We start from the raw sequence: 21044 nt of genomic DNA on the forward strand, positions 1-21044 counted from the left end.
AATTCACCCCTCAGGGTCTCAAGAAGAGGTCGACAATTACATCAGGAGGTAGGAAGAGGAATCTAAGACAAAACAATTTATTGCTATTTTTTCCCCAGGTAAACGGTCCTTCAAGGACCTTTTGTCAGCCAAACCTGATTCCTCGGGTGGTTTGCTATGATGACCTCAAATGCTTCCACAGAGGAGTGCAAGTATAAAATCTACCCTCCGCAACCCTCATGCTTCTGTTCGAGGGCCCTTGTCACCTTAGAGATGGGGAATCAGGGCCAAGAGGTCCAGAGGAGGTGCCCAGAGGGGAACCCATGTGGCATCTCTGGGTGAGGCTGCCCCTATCCTCCCTTAGCCTCGTGCTCCCCACCTGCACCATCAGCAGGGACATTCATGCCCTTACCGAGGACACAGGCTCCTGCGGTTTCAAGTGACTGGCCGTGTCAGAGCTGGCCAGCTGGACGTCGGGAAGCCCTCTGGCAGGAAGGGCAGAGCAGGGCCTGGCCGGGTGGACCTCCTAGCCCTGCCTGCGAGGTGGGGAGCCCGCAGCCCTCTCCTGAGGTCTTTCCTCCCAGCTGCGGCAGAGCTCTAAAAAGGGAATCGCCCTCCCCGGACTCCCAGCCACAAACGCAGAGTTCACAGGTCCCGACTCTTTCCCACAGAGGAACATGTGTTTTTGTGGAGAGACCACACAGAGGAGTCAGGATCTCTGTTGTTTCCAGAATCTGGTCTGCCTTGGCCGTGGAGCCTGAGTCAAATTAGAGACCCGTGGCCTCGCGAGGCTGGAAGGAATTTAGGGATGGCCTCTGCTGGAGCATCAGAACCACTGGGACTGCTTGTTAAATCGCAGACTGGGCCTCACTCCCAGAGACTCTGAATTTAGTAGGTCTGGGGTGGCTTGGAGATTTTGGCTTTTCTGCAAGCTTCCAAGGCGTGCTGATTCATGGACCACACTGGAGCAGCCTGGCCTACGCCACCTTGCCCTAAGATGGACTGGCAAGCTGCTTCTTCAGGGCCTCAGAGTGCATACTTGAGGGTCTGGAGGCCAGGCAGCCGGGTCCTGCCGTCGTGGCGTGAGAGCAGCCATGGCCACGGGGACCTAACTGGACATGGCTATCTGCTGACAATCTGTGCACAAATGACAGGCAGCTCTGGGGGCTATAGGCTGGCCCCTCCCTCCAGCCTCAGTACAGGCCAGAGCAGTTTGGGCCTTGTGTTCTTCCCGGCCATTCCCTGGGTCCAGCTGGGCAGTGGGAGGCACTTCTGGCCCTATCCCCCCCACCTTGCCTCTGATGCAAACCTGTCAATAAGCACTCAGAGAAGATACTCGGCACCAGGTCCCCCCAGTCCCACGTTACCAGCTGGACTGCTCTGAGGTATGACACAGAAGGGATGATTCTTCGGAAGGGTCATTTAGCAACTTTGTTGGTGTCAGAGGATAAAAGCAGCACTGTCCCCACGACGTGGAACAAAAAATGAGTATCTGAGGAGGCTAGCAAGACGGAGCCACCATAATCCAGGAGGGCCCCAGACACCGACTGCTTGGTGAAGTGTTTCAGGGAAAGAAAACATTCTCTAAACAAAGACATAACCAACGAGTTATATTATTTTTTATTCATGTTAGAATTTCTATCAGTGTTTGAACATTAATATTTAGAGAGTTTGTACATTTTCACCTTCCGAGGTGAGAACCACCTAGGTCACAAGGATAACTAACACGTGTGTCACGATTGCGGGAAAATCCACTCACCCTCACTCTCTTAACACTGTTAAAACATTTTCTTTTGCCTGGCCGTAATTTACAATGAAAAGTGTCCCCACTCATGTCTCAGCAAAATTCCAGACATCTTGGATTCATCACATATAAATTCTTTAAAAATATACTTCTGTCAAAAGACTCGATGACTACTATGTACACTACAAAAATAAATTTTCATATAAATAAATTATATGGCATACTTTTATCTTTGTAATTGAAATGACACAAACTCATTTCCGCCCCAAATCGGCAGACAACGAGACCCAGTTTGAATATTAATTTCCTTTAAACTCCTTACACTAAAACCTACCATGAGTCCTTAATGTAAATGTTATATACTCTGAACTATTTAACATTAGTAAGCACTCTATACAAATAAAAATTCTGTTCAAAAGTAAAACATAGCTGTAATAGTGTTTCCAATAGAAATAAAATCCCTGCATTTTTTTTTGTTATAAACTGGCATGACAAACACTGTAGGAAAACATTCTTATGATACAAAATTATAAATATCAGCAAAGATTTTCTTTAAAAAAAAATTAAAACATCCAAATGAACAAACAAGACAGACAAGAAGGAGAGAGAGAAAGAGAGAGAAAGAGAGAGAGAAATTCGCTTCCTGCCAGCCCTGAGTCCTGCTGTGGCCAGTGTGACCCCTGGAGAAAGTCCTATGTTGTACAGAAACCCAGTGCTACTCGGTTCACCTGCTCCACACAAGCCGGGATCGGGAGAGGAGGGAGAAGCGCACCAGAGCGTAGGGGTGGAATTTTCTGGCAGAGCCGGTGCCAGGAGGTCAGACAGCATGGCTGACGAACAGGCACCCACAAGTGCAGGGGGTGGCTGGGCCCTGGTGGCTTCCTATTAGTACCTTACAGTTCTGTGGCAAGTTCCAGGGTCTGAGGTCACTGTGATGCTGTGCCCCGGGGCCTGTTGCCTTTCTCTGAAGGTTTTCCATGTGAAACGGGGGATAATGGGAGCTGTCACTGAGTTACCCCCACAGTAACTAAGGCTTCAGCCATGCGGGCACTTGGTCCTCTCCTTAGAGACAAGTGACTGTGCTGGTTTGCAGGGAGCCCTTTCCCCGACTCATGCTGGTCTCTGGCTACAGGGGCAAAAGGAAGCCCAGACCTCTGAGCCTGAGAATGGAGTTCACACAGACGCAGACCTTTCAAGAATAGCGTCCAGGGGGTAACCTGCCTCCGTCCACACCTGCAGGTCCCCTCAGTCCCATGTTACCAGGTGTGCGATCACACCTTCCTGCTCTTCAGTAAACGTCACACCGAAAAGACAGTGACCATGAAGCAGAGGGAGACCACGTTCTGACTGGTTTAGGAAGCCTGCCCCCAACGTGGACATGGAGAGAAGGACCTCTGAGAGCCCCCACCCCACAGGACTTCCGGCTCTTGTCACCAGATGGGACGCTCACTGTTTAGTTTTACAGAAGACCAAGGAAGCCCCAGCCAGCTGTTCCATTTTAGAAAGTGGGGGACTGTAAACTTAATCACAATGTTAATTTAAATCATAGGGACTCAAAGTGTCACCTCTGGGTTTACTGTGGGCAGAAGAAACCCAACAGGTTTTCAACCTGTACCAGGGCCATGGGGGGACTGTGTGTGTGTGTACATGTGCGGTGTGTGCTGATCACGAGAGGGCACAGTGCTACATGCTTTTCTAGAGTTCATGGAGGCTCGGCAAGGACCCACCATGAGGCCTGCTTCCTCACTCCTGACCAAGGGAGAGCATTGGGTCTACACCCTGAGGCCAGCGTCCATCACCAGGATCAAGGTGAAGGCACTTACTCCCTCTGAAGCACAAGGTGGGGCATCTGGAGGGCAACGTGATGGTAAGAGAGCCCGGCTTCTCCTGGACCATCCCTGGAGAGTGAGGCGAAGCTCAAGGCCAGCCCTCCACCAACACAGAGCCACAACGACAGCATGACCCCTCCAGCCTGACTGGGCAGAGCCCACTAAGCATTACAGACAGCGTTAGAAACAGACAAAAAAACCCCAAATCACAGTACAGTACATTGGGAAATCACACACGTGTTCACACACATGACCAAACAGAGAACCGCATACAACTACCCCTAGAGAAGCCACCAAGATTAACGTGCTTTCTTCATATCTGCTCATTAAACAACAACAAAAATTATCACGCATAGCGTGTTTGAAAGTTAACAGTAACATTCCATACTACCACAGGGTCGTGATATGCAAATTTAAAATATTTAAAAACAGGAACCTTTACAAAATAATCCTATTACATAAGCAATATTTGCATAGAATTATACAGGTAAATTATACAATATTTAAGCAGCAGCAACATATGCTGAACATTTAAGACTAAATTAAGCTTGGTTGTGGCACGGAGACCAATGTACAGAAAGGGAGGGGCCCCGAAGCCCCCCACCGCGGGGCAGGAGCGGGGAAGCCCCAGGCCACATTACTTTACACCATTCCCTCTATATTACACATGTGTACACCTCTTAAATATTTATAGAAATATTTAACAAAATAATACAGTGGGTTACAGTAATGGCGAGCTGCTCTCCCGGTGGGGCGCGTCTCCATGACTCCAAGCAGCTCTCTTCAGGCAGTTCTGGAAAGGGGCGGGGGCGGGGGTCCAATCTTTGGCCTCTTTGCTTCAGATTTTAATCACCCTTTAAAAGAAAACCAAAAAGGGCTGTCAAGGTGGGTAACAGGTGGCTGCATATAGAGGGTTATGGGACAGCGAGCGGCTGGGGAAGGGGCACAGGGGGCCGGGGCTGGTCCCCATCCTTCCTTCATCCAGTGGCAGAACACAGGGACGTTTGCTCTGTGACCGCTCATGGAGCTGGGTATCCACGGCACACAGAGGACGGTCTGCCCAGATGATTAAGGATGGGTGTATCAGGACATTAAACACACCTCCCATGAAAATTTGGCATTGTGATGGGACCCCATCTAAGCTCGGGCCACTGAGCACCTGCTAGGGCACCGTAATACCCACTGGCAAACAGGGAGAAGGCGGCTTCAGGGCCCTTGTCGAGCTGTGCTCATCCTTAACAGGTTTGGGGAAGGACCCAGGGTGGAACTGGACTCTCTCCCCAGAGACGACAAACTTGTGCCTTGCCTTGGGGTCGACAGGTCCCTGGGGTCCAGCTCGGGATATGCCAATGGCCAGAGACCCCCAGAAGAGACAGCCTGAGACTCTAGGTGCTTCTCTGCACCCCAGGCCCATGGCCAGTGTGCAAGGCCCAGCCACCTGTGTTGGCAGCACGCACCTCAGTTGGAGCTGCCTCCCCAGGGCCTCTCCTCACATTCCACGTCCTGCAGCTCAATGACTTCCACCTTCGAGTCCCTCCTCTCGCACCGGACGTGAAAAGGCACGTGGGGGTCCTCGAACAGCCCAGGGTCAGTCTCGGGGTAGCCCTCGTAGCCTGGGCAGAGACCCCCTCGGGGGTTCCGCCCAGGCCCGGGCCCAGGTACGGGCGGGGGATGCACAGCAACAGTCACGGAAGCAGAAGCCGTCACAGTGGTGATGGGCTGGCAGTAGCCGGGCACGGAGCTGCCCAAGGCCGTGGACGCTGGGTTCCGAGGGTTGTGAGAACGGGCCCCCCGGGGGCCGGAGCGGTCCCTATTGCTAGGGCCAGAATGCCCTTCAGTAGGAATTTCAAAAGCGTCTCTGCGCGGTCTGTAGGGGGGTGGCCGCAAGCCTTCTCTGGCAGGGTCCCTGCGGGTCTGCTGGCTTTGCTGTCCGGGGGGCAGGGAGCCCGAGTCCAGGTGAGGCTGCTGTCGAGGGTTCGAGGGTGGGTGATGCCTTGATTCGGGATGGACCACCTGCAGAGGGAGAGGACAGGTCAACACAGGCGGCAGGTGCCAACCCCAGGTTGGGCCACTGCTCCCTCCAGACCCCCAACCGTCAGCCCCAGGGAGCCAATGGGGACCTTCTGCCTATGAGGGAGGGAAACTCTTCACACCCCCCTGGGATGTGGCAGGGGACGCGCTCTGGGATCCTGTTTCCAGGCTTGCCCTGACACAGCCGGCTGGACACAAGTGCAGGCTGCTCATAAATGCAGGGCTCCGGCAGGAGGCCGTCCCAGCTGCTTCCTCCAGCCTACCCGCCACCCCGCCCTGCTCAGTCCAGCCAGGCCCTGGGCTCCTCTCTTCTAAAAACTGCAAAGTATCGTCCAGCCCTGCCGGCCACAGCACGGGCCGTGGGCAGGACTGTCCACCCCGCACTGCTGGGTGTGGTAGCCATCAGAGACACGTGGTTATTTAAGTTTAAACGAACAGAAATGCAAAGTGCATTTCCTCGGTTACACGAGCCACATTTCAAGTGTCCCTCAGTCACGTGTGGCCAGCGGCTACGATGCTGGAGAGCAGGGAGAGAGCACGTCCACCATCGCAGAAAGTTCTCTCGGGCAGGGCGGCTCTGTCCGCTTGTTAGGAGTCTGGTTTCTGGGTCTCTATACAAAGCACGGAGCAACACAGTGGCCACATCAATCAAAAGGACCGTGACCAACTTCAAAGTCCTTCAGCTTGTACCTATTTTTAGGCTCCTGCTGAACAAAACCAGATTCACACTGCAGCTCAGCAGGCATCGTCACGGGGGGCGAGGGCAGGACAATCGAGGTTATTGGGTTGGCCCCTCTCTCTTTCATGGAAGGGCTGCTCTGGCCTGGGACTGGAATACCCATTTCCTGGCAGGATGGCAGGGGGCCTTGGTGGAGCAACACGAGTCTTGGAACCTTCCTGGGCTTCTGGAAGCTGAGCTCTGGGCCTGGGGCGGGGGCAAGGCCATCCTTGGGAGCACAGGGTGGGCCGAGGAACGCAGCTTGAGCGAGCTTGGGGCCTCGGAGACAGGGTTCCCGCAGCAACTTACGGTGGAACGGGCGAAGACTGGGTTTTCTGTGGCTTCCACGATCACTCGGTGGGGACGACCCCCAGTGCCCTGCTGGGCCTCGTACTGCCGCAGCTCCTCACTGAGGCCGGACACCGTGGTCTGAGAGCTGTACTCCGAGTCGGAGGAATCAGACCCGTTGTTCGTGTGACTGGGAGGCACCGCAAACCGGACCACACTCGGGGGTGGCTCAGGGGAGGGGGTGGGTAGCCGGTCTAGGCCGTGGGCAGGAGACACCTGTTTATGGGGATTCCACATGAAACGTGTGACTGTCTGTCTACTGCTGTGTGGTCTCAGAGCTCAAAGCATCGTGCGGGTGTCTGTCCCCTGCCCCGTGACCCACCCACCTCTCTGCCACATGGAGGACATTCAGGTCCCACAACTGCAGCAAGGGAATAACTGCCCTCTGGTTTTTGATACTGGAAAGGTGACATGTGCACCCTTTACCGCCATTATGCCCCAACATCCACCTTGTGGATGGTCTTCATTTATACAGGGTCCTAAGCTGCCGGTGTGACTGATCAGCTGGCTTAAAACAAGGCCAGTCCTACACCCCCGCCCCAAGCTATCACAATGGAAGAGGGGAAAGGCCATTGCTATCAGATGTTTACTGAAAAGGTAGACAATCTGCAAATGCAGTTGTATCTAAACATCTAAATTAACAGTAGAGGACCCGTGCTCAGGTGACCTGTGGGTTGGACACTGCGCCCGGCATAATTACTGACCTCGGGATATGGTCCAAAGAAAGACAAAAGAACTGGAAGCAAAACCAGTCCATTGAGAACACCCAGGATGGTCAGGATCGCCAGAACTGCAAAGAAATACCTGGAAGACAGAGAGAAACAGCAACCTTCAGCAGGACAGAGGTAAGTCAGGCTACCCCTCCTGTCCCCAAACACTGCAGCACGCCAACACCCCAAATTAACAAACCCACCCCGCTGAAATGCGGCTACAAAAACCAGAGTTCACATGCAACAGGAGATTCGTTTTTTGTTTCTTTTCTTTTCTTTCTTTTTACCTTATGACTTTGAGGACTACATTCCACAACCCAAAGTGTTAGTTCGTGAAGGGAAGGAAAAAAAAATTAGTTTGTTAATTTGCTGAAATCTCAGGCATGTAATGTTATTTATGAATGTGTTACACAAACACAAAAATATGGCGTGTGAGCTGAATGGCTGAGCAAACTGAAAGCACAAACAATGCCGAGGGGCCCTGTGCGCGAAAACCCAGCAGAAGCAAACAAATGAAGCGAAGGGTGTAGAATTTAAACAATTTGGCCCGGGAGGAGAGGCAGCCGCTGCTGCAGGCGGCTAATCCACTGTGAAATGCTTCTGCCTCTTACGGCAGAATCTCTAATTAAGTCTCCAGTGGATCAGGTGAGGCTTTGCCTGGGCTTTCATTAATCAGAACTTTCTGCCTAGGATTCTGCGAGTTCCAGTTTTTAACCAAACGGCTCCAACGGCACCCTCTTTAGAACACAGGAACCAGCTCTCCGCAAAGAAAACGCCGCCCATTCTGTGGGAGCGGGCATTGTGCTGGGTGAGGGCGCTCCACAATGGCGGGGCTGCGCTGCCGGCCAACCTTTTGTTGGACAATTTAGCATCTCTGAATACTCTTGTTTTGCGTCAGCCAATGCAAACATAAAGGCCACAGCACCATGGCTGAAGAGGAGCACGCACAAGCAGTTCTGCTTTCCCACCGTTGAGGGCTAAGGTCTGGGGTCCTCCGCCGCACCCAGGTGGACCCGCCAGCAGGAAAGGCTCTGAGGCAGGACGGGCGCTGGGCACAGCCCGAGGGCGCCCACTCCAGCAAGGATGCGTTTCTGGAACTAATGATTTCTAGGGCTTTGATGGAAGTGGGCTGGGGGTGGGGGAGAGTGGGTCAGGATGTTCTGGGCAGAGGGAGGGCAAGGTATGGAGCTGTTAATGGTCCGCTGGATCATAAAACGGGACAGGACCCCCAACTCTGCCATGCCGATGCGTGTTTCAAAACTAGATGAAAGGGGAGAGGATCCCTATAAAAATACAAATACCTCACAGCTATTGTAAACACGAGAAACCTCTGAGCTGCATTAGTAAGAGGCCGAGCCGCCCATGCCTCGCTCTAATGTAAACTGCGGGACGTTAGGCGGAGGCAGATATCAGCAGCGGGCATTAAGACATTTACATCCCATCCATTTAGCTGTAGCATAAACGGACCAATTAGATTCCTGACGGCTTCATGTATACAATGTCTGCTCACTTATTCGACCTCAGAGAGGGCTCTATCAGGCTAATCCATCCTGTGATGGGAAATGGGAAGCCCTCTTAAGTGTTTGAAACAGGAATCCGGAGGTCTCTGGACGGGGAACAAGCAGCCCCTGGGATTCCACCCTTTAGGTCCCCCCCAACCCCACTCCCGGGTGCTCTGTTTCAGGGTTGGTTCCTTCCTGGGGCTCACTTAGCACCCTGGCTGACTGTGATGCTCACAGGACCCCACTGTACTCTGCACATCTCCCTGCTCCTCCGTGTCTTGAACCACCTGGGAATTGTTCTCTCTCTCCTCCAAGGCCTAAGCCACACAGAAGGCTGTGGGTGGGGCCCGTGGTGCGCTCACTTAGGCAAAATGGCACTTGGGGGTTTTCATTGCATTTGTGCTCAATGAGAAAGTAATTATGCAAAAGAAACTATTTGGCACGGGGCTTTTAGACCTTAAAGAGACAATGCTAATGTCTGAGTAAATGTATACTGAAGAAATGAAAGTCAAAGTCAAATTAACTGCTTAAAACAAAACAGGCCCAAACCTTTATCTAAGTTAGGCAACTATCTAGTTGGTATTGGCAAACACACATTTGCTAATTGGCTTGCCGAGGCTGTGTTGAGAAGGCCGGCGCGCATGGGCCTTGCCTGGGAGCTGGCCGGGAATGCAGATTCCACCCTTCCCTGCCCCCAAAGATCTCGTTGGCATTTCAAGAACCTCAGATGACTTAGAAGTGTACTTATGGTTCCAGAAAAGTGCTGGTCTACACGGAAACAGCTCTTGCCACTCTGCTCACTCCAGTGTGAAACCAGAGTGAGCAAACAGTGGCTCATTCCAGGTGGGCTTTAGCTGAAACTCCTTGTTACCCCCCCCCCCCACCACACACACACGTGAGCACACGGAGGCCAGATCTGCTTCCCTCTGCAGACTGAGGCACCCGAGCCAGTCGGTTCTCATATTGGGTTTATGTCACGGTCCTTGTTCTGCACCTCTGTTCTCCTGGCTTTGCTACCTGACACTGTGGTTGTGTTAGACCCAAGAGAAGCCACCTCACCAAGCTGCAATGGCGCTCTCGCTATCTCGAGAACAGAGCCTCTTTCCCTGCAGATGTCTAGTTCCTCTCAGAGGGAAAACTCGCTCTACTTTCATGTCACATTCATACTTCAGTCAACCAGAAAGAAAAAGCCTGCCTCCAGACCCCAAGAGAAGCACTCAAACCAGGCTTGGATGTCCACAGGGTGACACCAAAGTCACATGCTCACTGCTTCCTAAAGCTCAGTGGAGATGTGTATATGAGATCTGGGCACATTATCTTCACCTCTTAAAAGAACAAAGTCTGGATGACCATTCTAAGTATCTGTTGGTTTTCCTTTCAACAGTTTTGAAGGAGATGAAGTAAGTTAAATGTGGTTAATTAATGGGAACCTTGGTCACCTGTGCAAACAGCCTCAACCTGGAGCTGCCCCTGCTGCTAGGCCCCTCCCCTCCCACGGGCTCCAGAAGAGAGCTTGTCTTTACACCCTTCACCATCAAGGCGGCTGGGCCCCGGCGCAGATGCTGCAGCCCCCAGGTGCAGGAAGACAGGGCAACGAACAGCACAGAGCTAAGCCTGGTGGTTTTCAAGGTGAGGCTCCACTCACACTCTCCCTTACCTGACGATGAAATCAAACTCAGACCCTGCAAGCATCAGGACTCCGAGCAGAGTGGACACGGCACCATCCAGAACGGGCGCGAACATGTGCTCCAGGGCAAGCACGGCCCTGCGGTTCTTATCGCCAATCGCTGTCAGAAAGGCCTGTGGGATGAGAAGCGTTCAGAGGGTCAGGTCCCCAGTCCACAGGTGGCAAATGCTTTGCTTTGTCTGAAATGCTGTGAGCTGCCTTTGGCCATCCCTGACACTCACTCCTCAGAGTTTACTGTTTAGCTCCAGGAATGTTTAACCAGGGTGGCTCAAGCCTAGCCTTGATCTACGCTCACACTACAATGTCCTGGTTCCGGCCCAGGGCACGTTCGCGTCCATGTAAATCTTGAACCAAACCAAACCAAAACTACACCAAAATGTGTGGGAACGTTTTCTTTCACTGCCCCTCGTCTGTAAGTGTTTGTCCCCCTGAAGAAGCTCACAGCTCACACGGAGGCCTCCAGTTTGAAAGCACCAGTGTTCTGGAGGATGTTCTAGATGGTCAAGATCTTGCTTCCCCAAGGGCTCAGCTCAGTGTCACAGGCAACTGGGTGCTGAATACATGTCCTCTCGTGATCATGCCAAGAGAAGAACTGTCACTGTTTCAAAATGAGCACCACAAAGGCATGACAAAGAGGGACCAGACCTCCAGTTGGCCCGAGCCTGCCCCTGTGTACAGGGACACGTCCCTGCCGCCTTCTTCAGGTCAGGACTGCTTGACCTGTACCAAGTGGGACTGGGTAGAGGAGGTGTGATGTTAATCAGGTGGTTGGGGAACATGACCTAGGACCCTCTGAATGTGACTCAGGGATTATTCTTCCCTGCCTGCTCCCACAGCGGGACCCCAGCAGGGAGCCCTGTGCCTGGGACAAGTTTTCTCTCTGCTCAATGGTTTGGGCTGCTCTGGGATGTTCCAAAAGAGAGCTCAGAGAGGGCCGGGAACCCTGTGGGGCATCCCCATCACTCAAATGCCCTGTGCAAGGACAAGGAGAGTCATTTTTCTTACAGATGAAGAAACACAAGTATACACACTCATTCTATGAGTCTTATTTTCCCTAAAATGGGTTCTACTCTTTCCAGAGTTGGGAAAGACAGTGGGGTCAACACAGCTGCCTTCTGCTCTTGGGAGGAAAGGGGGTTGGAGTCCTTTTGCTCTGTGCCATATCTGGACCATGACACCATTGCCATGTGTCTCCCATGGCTTATAGTGAAATGCAGCAAAGTGACAGGAACCGCCTACTTCTTTCAGGACTCTCGGGGAAGAAGCATCTTTGTTAAGTCTATTCTGTCATGTTATAAACCTTGTAAGAACAGTAACTGTCTAAACAGTTTCACGTATAAGAACACCGTGTCCTGCCTGTAGACAGTGCTCTTGGATAGGCTTTTGAGGAGGAGCAAAACAGTTTGAAGCCTGCAGTTTGCATTTCCAGGATAAAAATCAGTTCTGATTTTTCTAGCACTCCTGTTTGCAATGCTAGCTCAAAGGCCGGGTCTTTCATTCCCAGCAGAATAAACGAATTACATGTCGATCTGTAACTCGTGTGCAAATGTTTCTCCTTTTTGAAAGAAAAGGGATTAGAATTACGTGTTTTCTAAATTCTGGGCTGGCAGACTATCATTTAAAAAAAAAGAAAAAAGCTGGGCACTGTGGCACAGGCCTGTAATCCCAGTGGCTCTGGAGGCTGAGGCAGGAGGATGGCAAGTTCAAAGCCAGCCGCAGCAAAAAGCGAGGCGCTAAGCAACTCAGTGAGACCCTATCTCTAAAGAAAACACAAAATAGGGCTGGGGATGTGGCTCAGTGGTCGAGTGCCCCCGAGTTCAATCCCCGGTACCCTCCCCCCCCAAAAAAAAACTCTCTTTCCTCCAAGCTCCATGAAAAAATGGAATTTAAGTAGGCTCCAAATTCAGAGAATATCATTTTTATATTAAGAGCTTTTAATCAATAATTTCAACCAAACATTCCTTTTAAATATCAAAGTTTATAATCTCTGGGCTGCATAATAAATGCCTTGAAAGACCAGAGATGGCACAGGTGGGAGACTTTGTGTGGACATGCATAGGCTGTGGCCACGGTGCCACGGGACGCCTGCCACAGAACTGCAAAAGCAAAGCGAGAAGTGACGTGGTCCAAGTCCAGCGCTAGGCTTCCTGGCTGGGACGTTCCAAGCCTACGTCCTCACTCAGTGAATGCCCACCAACAGCACCAGAGGCCCAGGCTCTCATCACGTCTGCATGCTGCTAAGAGCCTTCTGAACGGTTCTCTGACCTGTCTACACCATGGGCTTGTCTCTTGAACCAAACCGAAGACCTCTCTAAAATTTGATTTCCTCCAACAAAACATTCACAAGCATCGGACGCATGGGGGCGGGATTTCCTGTTGACATCAAGGCTGGTTCTCTTACTTCCTGCCGTCATGGATTTAAAGGCTAAGGGTCGGGGAGCGGGGTGGACATGGGTAGAAGAGCCAGCGCCCGAGTGTGGGGCACCGGGGCCTCTGCTCACAGGTCGAGGGTGGCTCCCTGGGCGCCAGCTCATCTCGCCTTCCATCAGGCGGTCCCCACCAAGCGGCTGGTGTGGTCTTGTTTCATCTCCACTTTATGACTGTTTTAAAATTGGGTGCCGGCATGCCCACGCACACACTTGCACACATACTCCGTCCTGGGAACAAAACTGGCAGCTCCTAGACCCAAGGTGATACCTATGACAGTCGACCACATCAAAAGAGCAGACTCCGTGGGGCTGGCTCTGATGCCAGTGTAGACACATCCCTCAGCTCAGGGCTCAAGTCCCTTGCGGTGCCCTTGTCCTCAGACTCCCCCAGAGGGAAAGGGCTCCAACGTTTCAGCCCTGAGCCTGTCATGAGATGCAGGGGGAAACATAAAGGACCCCACTTGGCCAGTAAAGGGGCTGGAGGAAACAATCCCTTTCATCAAATTGTTGCTTAAACTTTCTCCCTTACCAAAGCCACGTGAACGGTGAACTCCACCCCGATGCCGACGGAGGCGATCAAGATGACCACGGGCACAGCGCTCAGCTTGATTCCGATGAGGCCCATCATGCCGAAGAGCTCCACCGTCATCAAAGCCAGGACCATCACCTTGGAGAAGGCAAACAGCGAGTGATTAGGGTGGGGCACAGCACACACAGGTGTCCAACAGGGAGGGCGCAGAACTGAGGTGACCTCACTTCTCTGCAAGAGCAGGAAGACGCCTGTGGCCACATGCCATCAAAGGACTGACTTGCTGTGACCTTGGACAAGGTCCTCCCTATCACTCTGCTCTCCTGGGAAGGGAAATCCTGGAACAGTCCCTTTGTAAGGAGGAGCATAATCGGCCCCGTTCAGTATGGTCATGCAAGTTGCTTTTCCAATATAGCTGTCGTACTGTCGTGTAAGGCAAAAAACCATCAAAACGACTCCACTAGAGCCATCTGTGAAGAATTATAGCTGCACCTTTTACATATATTGGCCCTCTGTTTCTGGTCTTCCTCATCTGTGGATTTGAATGATCATGGATTGAAAATACTCTGTGGGGAAAACCCTGCACCTGTACTGAGCAGGCACAGAGGTTTCTCCTTGTCCTTACACCCTAAGTAAGACACTGTAATAACTACAGTCAGCATTTACCTTGTATTAGGTACTAGATGTCATCTAAACGTGATCTAAGGCTTACAGAAAGTGCATAAAGGTTCTGTGTAAGTAATATGCCATTTTATAAGACATATAGGTATCAATGGATTTGGGTGTCTGGGGGCGGGGTTCTGGAATCATCCCCAGGTAATGACTGTAGTTTACAACAAGGTCTTTTCTTCTGATTTGATTTGTTTTTTAGTACCAGGGATAGAATCCAGGGGCACTTAAAAACTGAGCCATATCCCAGACACCCCCCCCCACCTTTTAAAAAAGATTTATTTAGAGACAGGGTCTTGCCAAGTTGTTTAGGGCCTCACTGAGTTGCTGAGGTTGGCTTTGAACTTGGGATGCTCCTGCCTCAGCCTCCCAAGCTGCTGGGATTGCAGGCCACTGCGCCCAGCTTTCTGCTTTGATCTTAAGCATGGAAGCCATCCGTCGTCATCTTTCGGCCACTCCCCCCATATCCTACAGCCATGGCTTCTCTTTCTATCATCCCCCTGTGTGAAAGAGACAAGAACCTTCTATGTGTTGTTAGGTCTGGAATGTCACAGGTGACACTTCTGAGTGACTGAGTTGAAACAGTGAGTTTTGAGATGCCTCTCCCTCCATCCTAAAGGGAGCTCATGGGATGAAGGAATAAAAAATCCTGGAGGGTCAAAGCAGTCTGGCTTGGTTGGAGGGTGCACAGGCTAAGTGAAGATGCCTTGGCCTAGGTCAGGGGGAAGCCGGCAGCGGCGGGTGTGGGTCATGTCGCGGGGTCGCTGCACTTTGAAGAGATGAGGAGCAACTGGGGCGGACAAGCAGACCCTGGAGTCCAAAGGAGCGGCTTCTAGCAGCCTTTTATCTCTCTTGTAAAAATGTGTGTGTGGGGGGGAATGGAAAGAGCCGCGAGGCAGGTGCTGGAGTTTCTTGGGCCAAGGGGAAGAAAATACAAGTAAAACTCTCCCTGTATACAGAGGGCAGAGGGGGGAAGGCAGGCTCATTCTTCTTGCGGGTGGGGTGGCGGGCAGAGGGGAAGGTCGGGGAAGAATAATGGAAGATGGACAACGTCCATGGCCTGAGTACTGTGAAAACATCTGCAGACTAAACATTTACCTTTTAATGTACCTGCTGCTGCCCAAACTTGTGCAGAAACAAAACCTGGTCTCTGTTTCCATAATTTTGGCATTTTAAAGGTTCTACTACACTCCATGGAATTTAAAGGCTGCCATGATTTTATTGGACTCTACATGAAACTCACTTCAAATCAGAAAGTACTTTGGAGAATGGCTGTCCTAAAAACAGGGTAGCAGTGGTGATGATCACTTCCCTGGGAGCTAAAACATTCAAAAGGCTTCTTCCCTTGCTCGAACCGTGGCCCTGACCTCGTTATGTCTCCCTTTCATGTCAAACACAGAGGAGGAACTTCTGTGCACCTTTAAGTTGGGGGTCACAAAATGACACTGGTAGAATTAAGAAGAAAGAAAAATTTCTACTTCACAAATGCTCAGAGCTGAAACCAAAGGTGCTTACAAAGTCCCCCATCTCGTATGGCCACGTTTTCAGGCTGCAATGCAGGGGACACAAGATTACGGCCATTAGAGGCTGTACCTCTACCATGAGCCTCGCCACCTAGAGTAGAATAAATATATTCTGGATGATGCAATCGATACCCCACCTCCAAAGGGCTAGACATAAACACAACTTCCCGGCTGCAGAACGAGCTATGAGGAAAGGAATTTGACAGCCACAAAGACCCTTGTAATGAACTCACAATGATCCCAGCTGTCCAGGGGTTCAGCAGGAAGACCGCGCACACGAAGAACGTGCAGGCCAGTACCACGCTGATGGCCAGCAGCAGCCAGTGACGCAGGCTGATGTACTGCTCCCAGAAGAGGAAGGGGTAGCCGTTGGGGTAGCTGGCGAGCCCCAGGCTCGTGAAGTTGTTGCAGATGGTTCTCACTTTTTCAATGGCTTCCACAAAGTCTGAGGTGTCTCGCAAGCCGTTGAGGTAGAAAGGAAACTGGGCGTATTCGATGGGCTCTGCAGCGGGGACTGGAGAGAGAGGGCGCTGGTGAGAAAGGGCCGTGGTGAAGTGCCTGCCGTGCCACTGCATAGACGTGACACAAGGAGAGAGGAGCTTTGCAGAAAACCATGCTCACAGCCCCTCTTTTTAACATAAAGGAGAAACAACATTTATCTTGGGCTCTTTATAATGCTCATATTTGGTTTAAAAAATTTTTTTTTAAATTTTTTTCCTTTTTTGCAGTGCTGGGGACTATACCCAACGCCTCTTGCATGCTAGGCAAATGCTCCATCATGGAGATGCTTTTTAACCAATAATTAACCTTCTTTGTTTTTTTTGGCGGGTAGGATGGGCAAGCAGCCCATGATATGAGCATTTTTCAGCCCTCCATTCCAATCTTCCGGAAGCACTCGATCACTGTTTGTGAAGGGCCCAACACCTCAGGACTTCAATTTTGGGAATGCTTTTTGTCATACTGACACTCGTGAAGTCACCAAGTACAGACTGGTTTCCTCGATTGCTATGAGCACAAAATGATTCCAGGGTCATGCTTTGCTGAGAAAAATGCTCTGCTTTCTTACCCTTTAGCAATCCCACCAACTTACACCTCCCTTGCATCTTTGCTAATGCAATGCTAAGCCTTGGGCGACCGGGAAGAAACCCTCTTGCAACAAGCCTTTGGTTCCTGCCGCTGTGCACTGCAGACCCTCTGGGGTCATTCAGCTGACTTGCTGAACATGATTTGCCCTATTATAATCTCAACTATAAATTTTCATTAAGACAAGCCTTGGCTGCTTGCCACAAGACTCTGGGGTTTAGATACAGGGAAGCACAACCCGCTGGCTTCCCGGCCCTGCGAGCAGAGGACTCGTCTTCTTTCTCACGTCCTCTCTTGGCCCGATATCCGAAGCGCACACTGCTACTAATATCTCTAACGTAAATGCAAATTGAATCCACCAGAACCACCTTTCAAACTCTGGGCTGAGAGGTGAAAGGAAGAGGACACTGTTGTATACACTTCTCCGCTCTGGTTTAAACAGCTTTGACAGAGCACAGGTGCTTGGTGGCTTATAGGAATGACCCAACGTGCCAAAAATCCCTTCAACACCAGAGTTGACAAAGTTAAGATAAACATATAATCCCCGGCGATAAAACTCTGCAATAGTAAAATAACACTCAACCTGGAGGCGTCCCTGACGTTCACGGGAACAGCTGGCACTCAAGACCAAAGCCTGAGGAGTGTCTGAGAGTTAAGCTACAAAAGGAGATTAGAGACTCGTTTCCCAGCGTGAGCGAGCGTGGGTTGTATCCCATTACACATCCTCATCCGTCTCCCAGAGTTTTAAACTATAAGAAATATATTGTTCTATTTACACTTTTGAACCCTGGGTAGTGTCAACCGAGGGGGCTGCTGCCGAGCTTTGGGGAACGGGGCGAGGCGCCTCCGTGAGCTCCCAGGCCCCGCGGACAGCGTGCTACTTACTTCTCAACCGTGTTTCTGGCATGTAGTCGGCTTTGTCGTGGACCCACTCAGGTCGGTGAGGCCGGATGTTGGCCTGGGAGGCGGCGTAGGCCACGGGGTCATTGCTGACCCATGCGGTCAGGTAGATGTAGAAAGCGCTGGGGTTGATGATGCCGTCCGCATCCACCAGGCGCTGCGTGGGCAACTGCAAGACAAGAACAGAGGCCTTCAGAGACGGGTGCGGGGTGGACGCGCTCCTGCCCGGAAACCCGCGGGGCGCCACAGTGCATTTCCAACAAAGAACATGGCACCCAAGGAGAGAAGGTGTGCGGGTCCCACGGGAGCATGTGGGTTTCTCTCCAAACCCACTTACTGGAGAAGGCAATCCTCGGTTGTTTATAACACACACGGTCCTGCAGATGGCTCAGGAACCGGCTGAACCAATTAAATCTGAATGCTAAAAGGCTGTCTGCAGCCAAGGCGGGGAATGAACAATCTGGAGAAACATATTTATAGGAGGGGAAGGGGGGGAACCCTGGCAAGGATCCCCAAGCACGTCTGTGTGCAGTTAACCTCTGCTGTTAACACTGAAGGAAATGCCACCCAGTAAATGGAGGAGAGCTATAAAAATAAAACAACATCTGTATAAATTTTGCTAACACTAGCCTCCTATGACCCACGTATGCAAAAAAATGCCCGTCACCAGGGAGTGGAAGACCTGACATAGAGCTGCGGCCTTCTCGCTAATCTTATTTCTGAGACGTGGTCAGACCTAAGTGAGCCAGATCCCTGGGCCCAGCCAAGTCGCTCCCTCTACAGTGGATCTTGCCGGCTCTGCTCAGGTCAAGGTGCTGCAAGACGTGTGTGTGTGTGTGTGTGTGTTAGAAACAGTGAAAAAAAATTTTTTTTCCTGTTTATTTTAGATTTCAGGCCTCGTTCCAATACTTTTGGTCTTTTTTAACAAAATGAAAAAACCCCAGTGACAGTAGTTCCTAGAGAAAGAGGGAAGGGAGAGAGTGTGGAGGAGAGGGAGAGAACTAGACTTCGGGGATCTGGATTCAATTAATCCACAGGATACGTAACAACTGCATGTCTTCAAACCGTCTCTGGAATTACACAGCGCAGCTCCTGGCCGCCCTGCCCGAGGCATGCTTTCCTCCCTCCCAGGCAGAGGAAGTGATATCTGGAGGCCTGGCCCCGCCACATTTGTCCCACGGTGTCTTGGTCCCTAGCTCCACCCCAGCTCCCTGGGCACGTCCCTGCTATTGTCCCTCGGGCAGGCTCCTCTGCCCACACCCTTGTCAAGCCTGACAGCTCGCTGCACGCTGCTCTAGAGCGCCGACTTTCACACTCCATAATAACTCTGAACAATGTACTTTGTAAATCTGTCACCTTTCATGCCAGTAGAAAAGGAGAGACAATAAACAGAGCTGCTAAGATCATTAGCATGACGCTTTCTGCCTCAAGGTGAAGCCAGCAAACTCCAAAGAGCAGAGGGAAGAGGCTCTGCGGATGGCAGGAGTGGTCCTGACCCACCTGGACACACTCCAGTGCACGCCTGAGGAGTCAGAAGGGATGTGCTGGGACCCAAGAGTCACCAAGAGGATGCAAATGCACTGGGACGAGCAGCAGCTCACACGAGGGGAGGGCAGCAACCACAGTGGCAAGTCCACGCGGATCCCGAGGAGCTGCCCTCTGGAGGCCGCCATCAGTCTGTGCTCAGTGTCCAGGGCGTGGGTGCGGGTGACCCGAATGAATTAGGTATCAGAAATCCTCCAGTCCTTCCAGCAACCCTCTCCAATCCTCTAAGCCATCCAGCCAACCCGAATTCTGCTCATTGCAATGACTGCTACCCAACAAACCCATGTGTCCAGGTCTGAATACCATCAAGACCCCCGTGGTCACAGGTACTAGAAGGGGGAAGGACACGTGACCCAGCACTTCTAACCTGCACTGTCTCCTGCTCTTTATTTTGCCAATTATAACTGTGCTGGGGGTCAACACCTGTTCCCACCTGACAGAGGAGGAAAATGAGATTCCCTGACCTGCCGGGGGTCACACATTGAGCTGGTGGGATGAGGTAAGAATCAGAGCCCACTCGAGATGCTTCCTGCCGGTCCTTACGCCTCAGGTCCCCAGAGGGCACAGGCTGGGACCATGGACTACCAACCCATCTTCCCTATGGTAGCTGCCCCAGAGCTCCGCTGAGCCATGCCTGCAGAGACTCCCTGGGAGGACCTGAGGGCCGGAGTACCTGACTGACGTCCACGGGCTTATCGCGGCTGCCGGTCTGCACGAGGAGCTTGTAGGCCAGGACCCCATCGTCTGATCCGTTTTTGTAATTGTTTGGCATGATTTTCCCAGTTTCCCAGTCACTGTCGAATGCATCCTGAAGTCCTAGAAAAGGCAAATGTGTGGAATGCATTACAACTCTTAGCCAGAAGCCCCCTGGTCCCAAGGGGGTGGGCCAAGGACAGCCAGCAGGACGGGGGACTCCACAGTCTGCCTTCTACTTCCGCTCAGACTACTGGGTGTTCATGAATGGACAGCAGGTGGCTTAGCTCATTCATTGGTCAGAAGGGGGGGGAGAAAACACACGTTGTACCTTTAGAAAAACATAACTCTGCTTCTTCTCCCCCATGACTATCTGAGAAAGCAAGAGAGAAAGACACGGGGCTCATTAGCTGGAGGCGAGCCAGGGTTCTTCAATGCAACCAGAAATTCTACGCAGAGGGGTAAAAACACATGCAAGTCCCCGCCTCAAACAGCAACTCAGCGGCTCCTGGAGCCCAGGGTGAGTGGACAGGACTGTCAATTCGATCCATCTGTTCGACTCGTGGAGCTAATACAAGCTGTGGGATCCGCTGCCAGGTTGTGTAAAGATCACAGCCAACACCTATTCCCTCCCCAACGCTCTTCCTCTCTGCCACCCTTCCTTCCGAAGGGGTGTGGGGGACGGGGAAGGGAGGGGTCTCCAGCGCACAGGGAAATACCTCACAGGGTAAATTTGGATCAGATTGAGAACAGGAAGCCACAGGCCAGTACAAGGAGGCTCTGTGAGAACAGATGACAAACCGCAAGCCCGAGGGGAGGGGAAGGAGAGAGCTCTCTGGGCTTGGGGGATGGGTGAGCCCACCAGCCACCACACACAGCTGGGCTTGGCCTCCATAATCAAAACCATCATTGCAGACCTGACGGTTTGGCTACAGCTGTAAAAAGATAAGCGTGTTGGAAGAGAAAACAGGGCCCTGGTGACCCGGCCTTAGGGTCTGAGCGTTGGCTGGCATACAAGCTCCTCCCCAGTGACCTCCCAAGTAGAGCCAGGCCCCACAGCTCAGGAAACCTCGGCTTTTGAACAAGCCCTAGTGCATGGGTTAGGCGGAGATGGGGAGCAGGCAG

At 51.8% G+C, this 21044-nt stretch overlaps 1 protein-coding gene across 4 annotated transcripts in view; it reads right to left on the reverse strand.

Annotated features, from left to right (window-relative positions):
- Positions 1 to 1576: 1576 nt before the first annotated feature.
- Positions 1577 to 21044, reverse strand: part of Ptch1 (patched 1) — a 58773-nt gene continuing 39305 nt past the window's right edge. For all 4 annotated transcript variants that reach the window (XM_027955826.2, XM_071602514.1, XM_071602512.1 and 1 more), the window contains 9 exons: positions 19900 to 20042; positions 17667 to 17850; positions 15932 to 16212; positions 13507 to 13644; positions 10519 to 10661; positions 7354 to 7453; positions 6611 to 6865; positions 5010 to 5565; positions 1577 to 4406 (listed from right to left, as the gene is read on the reverse strand). In XM_027955826.2, the coding sequence (XP_027811627.1) occupies positions 5011 to 5565; positions 6611 to 6865; positions 7354 to 7453; positions 10519 to 10661; positions 13507 to 13644; positions 15932 to 16212; positions 17667 to 17850; positions 19900 to 20042 (1799 nt within the window). In that variant the 3' untranslated portion in view covers positions 1577 to 4406; position 5010. The remainder of the gene's footprint in view (positions 4407 to 5009; positions 5566 to 6610; positions 6866 to 7353; positions 7454 to 10518; positions 10662 to 13506; positions 13645 to 15931; positions 16213 to 17666; positions 17851 to 19899; positions 20043 to 21044) is intronic.

Source organism: Marmota flaviventris, chromosome 16 (genome assembly GCF_047511675.1).
Source record: "Marmota flaviventris isolate mMarFla1 chromosome 16, mMarFla1.hap1, whole genome shotgun sequence".
NCBI lineage: Eukaryota > Metazoa > Chordata > Mammalia > Rodentia > Sciuridae > Marmota > Marmota flaviventris.